Consider the following 3859-nt stretch of genomic DNA (forward strand, 5'->3'; position numbering starts at 1 on the left):
TCTAAATGCAGGTATAATCTAATCTGCAAGGCTCTAGAACTTCATCAGTCCTTTTAGCTGTAAAATGTAATGTGCACAGTAGATTACTAGAAAGGGAGAGATTCACTCCATGAAACATTAGCAAGTCTTCTCTCCCCCTCCCCTTTACAATGCAAACAGTGAAAGTGAACACTTTGCTTGGTAGAATCTAAATGTACTATGCTGAGATTAGACTTCCATCCTGAGCAAATTTAATTAACTTTTTGGACCACTGCTGCTTACCTACTGTAGTCTCAATATGAGATTGAGAGAATCAGAATACAGTTTGGCCTTGCTCTGTAGTAACTGTTTTCTAGTTATGACCTCCCTTGTGAAAAGTTATGACCTCCCTTGTGAAAAGTATCTCAGCACATAGACCTGAGGTAGTTTGAAAAAAGCCTTGCACAGAAAGCAGTAGGGGGCATTCTCTCATGTTTGAGAGAGCACTTCTTGCAAGGGCTTTCTAGCAGCTTTTGCACTTAAAATCTACCTAGGGCTCTTTCCTTCATCCCCATTAAAAGCTGTGTTTTCTTCACAAGCAAAAGAGCATGGTAGCTATCAGAATCTATGCTATAAATCTGAGGGAAAGCCAACAAGAATTTTGGATACCACTAATTACGCATTAGGGATACAGAACATGGCAGCTAATATTAAGTTGAGTGACTATAAATATAGCAACAGGGTAACAAAACCACCTAGAAAACATGGCTGTCATTGTTTAAGATATCTGGCCTTTGCTGTACATGTATGGGGAGGGAAAGAAGAGAACAGGCTTAAGTTAAATTTGTGTCGTCTTTACTTCACTCTATAAAACAAAAATGCAAATTTAAACAGCACCATTGCCACCTGTGGCCAGTAAAGGGCTTTACAATCTCGACAGTGTTTATTATTGGAAGGGGAGGAAAGGAAAGGGAATTTAGAGGAATTAAAGTTAATTTATAGACTAACTGAAGGAGGGCAATAGAATTAAAATAACACGAACTGTAGATCAATACAAAAAAGATGTGTACACAAAGGGGAGCTCTCCCCACGCTGAAATGTCATATGATCATTCTTGATCTCAAAATCCCCCACAAACACCAGACTAACAATCATACTACCTACTTACAACCAACATTGTTGTTTTGTTAGGACAATGCAAACAACCACAAGCAGCATAATTCCCCTCCCCTGTCGAGCTCACCCTTTAAACACAAAATTTAAAAACATCAATTCTCCATTTGGCTAGGATACTGTAGAAACAAAAATTCATTTGCTTAGCAGTACACAGAGGCCTTCTCTTCAGATTCTGTAAAATAGTGTTTAAAATGCCTCCTTTTCTCCAATAAACCAACATGAGCACCCCCAATGGGAGCTCTCTACTATTCAATTTCATCTTAATCCTTTTTAAAAATTAGATATATATTATACAATAAACAAATACAGTGCATCTAAACTGCATATTTATAATTAATTATATAGAGTTAACTTCAGAGCCCAGCTTCCCTGGATGCTAAGTATACAAACTAGAAACTATCATCATTATCGTACATAAGCCCAGGAGCTGTTTACATTCTAGTCTCCATGTTTTATATATTAATGTGTTAAAGAACAAAAATGTAATCCGCTTTAAGACACTCTTCTAAAAAACTGGGAAAAGAGTCTTTGTGGGCCACACCAAAATATTGCTGTCGGGTCACTTTCCACTGAAGTGGCCTCAGTCAAAAGGAAAAAAAAAACCAAATCCATCGCCAACAAAACAAACAGTCCCGAGGCCGGGCGGCGGCAGCCCCCTAGCGGAGTTTCTTGCCCAAGGCGGTCCTGGCGTTTCGCAGCTGCTGCTTGGCGGCACTGGCCTGCATTTTGGAGAGCGGGCAGTACTTGATGGTATGGGCATTGTCCCCACTGGCCCCGCACAGGGGGCACGTGTATCTCCGCAGCACGGGGCACAAGACCCGGCCGTCGGGGCCCTTGAGGATGTGAGTGGTATAGAGGGCTACGGCTTCCTTGTTATTCCTGCAGAAGACACAGACTTGCAGCTCCGGCTTGAGCAGCCGGGAGCCGGGCTTCTGGGCTGCGTGGGCGCCCAGCCCGCCGCCCCACGCGTGGGGGGAGCGGTCCCGCTGCAGGTGATCCGGGGAGCAGTTGAACACCACGGCGGCAGGGCTGGAGCGGCCGGAGAAGGGGCTGAAGTCGGCGAAGCGCTCCTCCAAGAAGCTCTCGCCGTGGTGGTGGCCGCACAGGTCGAAGTCGTGCAAATGCAGCGCGCCCTCGAAATAGGGAGTCCCCACTTCTTCCTCCTCCTCCTCCTCTTCCTCGTCTTCCTCTTCCTCCTCCTCCTCCTCCGGAGCCGGCTGCACGGCGGCGGCCACCACCACGGAGGGGGGCTTGGCCCCGAAGCCCTTCTCCTCGCCCACGGCCTTGGTGATCAGCGTGGCCAGCCCCAGGTAGTCATTCCACGAGTTGAACGCGTTCCCGTACGCGTGATGGCTCTTGGCCCCGTAGCGGGCGCCCTGCAAGAACTCCACGGGCGGGCGCTTCTCCAGCTTGCTGGCGGGGAAAGCCTCCATCGGAGCCACACCACGCGCGCGGCTGCTGCTTCCCACCCGGGGCCGTGGGACCCGAGTCCCAGCCACCGCCTGCGCGCTGCAGCCGCGGCTCCGAGGCTCGCCCGCAGCCAGCCTAGCTCTACGCGGCGGCCGCGAGCTGGGGCTGAGCTAGATACATTCGGGGGAGGGGAGAGGGGAGGAGGCTCAGCCCAGGGGCCGCGCGCTAATTGGCCACCAGCCAAAGCAGCCCCTCCCGACCCGGCTTCGCTGCTCCGGCCGCCGATTGGTGGATGCGTGGAAGCTGCGTTCCGTCTGCTGCAGCTGTGTGTGCACGGGCGGCACCGCCCCCCGCCTTTGATTCGGAGCAGGTGAGAGGCCGCCGGCCCTCTGCGGCGGTGGCTTGGGGAATGCGCGCACACTCACATGCTGCGTCACGTGTGGCCGCCAGGCCCCTGCCCAAGCCTCCCACCAGCTGCTGAGCATGATGATGTGCAAAACCCAGCATCCTCCTGCCAAGCTTGGGCACTGCCCTGGCTATTGACCTTCCTGCATGGGGAAGGAGGACTGGGCTGTCTTTCTGCGGTTTGTATTTCATGTCGGATGGGTGCAGTGTTGCTGGCCTGCCTCCAAGGATAGGGGGTTGGGAGACTTAATGAGGCCCTGATCCTGTAGAAAGATACTGCTGGAGACAGGTTCTTGCATCCCTGAAGAGCCCCCTTGATGTTAGTGGGGTTCTAAGCAGGTTCTGGGGTCCTTGCATGGAAAAGCTAGCAGGAGCAGGACACTTGATGCTTTTCAGTTAGTTATAAAATGCTGATAGTGAAATGCTAAATATGACTAAATATAGAAACCTTCAAAAAACATCCCAAAACGTCACCTCACAGGGACCTGCAAACAGAATTGCCCTAGCTTATAGACTAACTTGGGCAGCAATAAAACAACACCAGCCTCAAGCAGATGTAAGTATTTGTCAGGGCAACTTGAGCTTTCCAAACACACACAAAAAAGAAGGTCTGATAATATCAATCACAAACTGAGCTATAACCCCAGAAAAGGAGACGGGCTGGCAACTCTATGAATACTGCTGAGGAGTTCACTATTGCTACTGATTTTACAAAGGAAGACACTACAGTGATAAAACCTTAAGCTAGCTAGCTTGTAGCTTCACTTACACTGGTGCAAACTAGGTTCAGTTTTTCTGAACTCAACAGTATTACATTGGTTTTAATTCAGCAAATTAAGATCACTGTTTATTTCCACCCTTTTGTGGGCCCAGGGTTTGAGCAGCTGAAAGGTGCATTCCTATTTTTTTA

At 49.2% G+C, this 3859-nt stretch overlaps 1 protein-coding gene across 1 annotated transcript; it reads right to left on the minus strand.

Annotated features, from left to right (window-relative positions):
* Window positions 1–791: 791 nt before the first annotated feature.
* NANOS1 (nanos C2HC-type zinc finger 1) lies at window positions 792–2893 on the minus strand. Its single transcript, XM_075935373.2, has one exon. The coding sequence runs from the start codon at window positions 2565–2567 to the stop codon at window positions 1791–1793; it is 777 nt and encodes a 258-aa protein (XP_075791488.1). The 5' UTR covers window positions 2568–2893; the 3' UTR covers window positions 792–1790.
* Between the last annotated feature and the right edge of the window lie 966 nt (window positions 2894–3859).

The sequence above is a fragment of the Pelodiscus sinensis genome, chromosome 8 (genome assembly GCF_052426305.1).
Source record: "Pelodiscus sinensis isolate ZL-2025 chromosome 8, ASM5242630v1, whole genome shotgun sequence".
Lineage (NCBI taxonomy): Eukaryota > Metazoa > Chordata > Testudines > Trionychidae > Pelodiscus > Pelodiscus sinensis.

What these genes read in the sequence shown, in the direction of transcription:
- NANOS1 (XM_075935373.2), bottom strand. Translation starts at nt 2,567, where the DNA reads ATGGAGGCTTTCCCCGCCAGCAAGCTGGAGAAGCGCCCGCCCGTGGAG.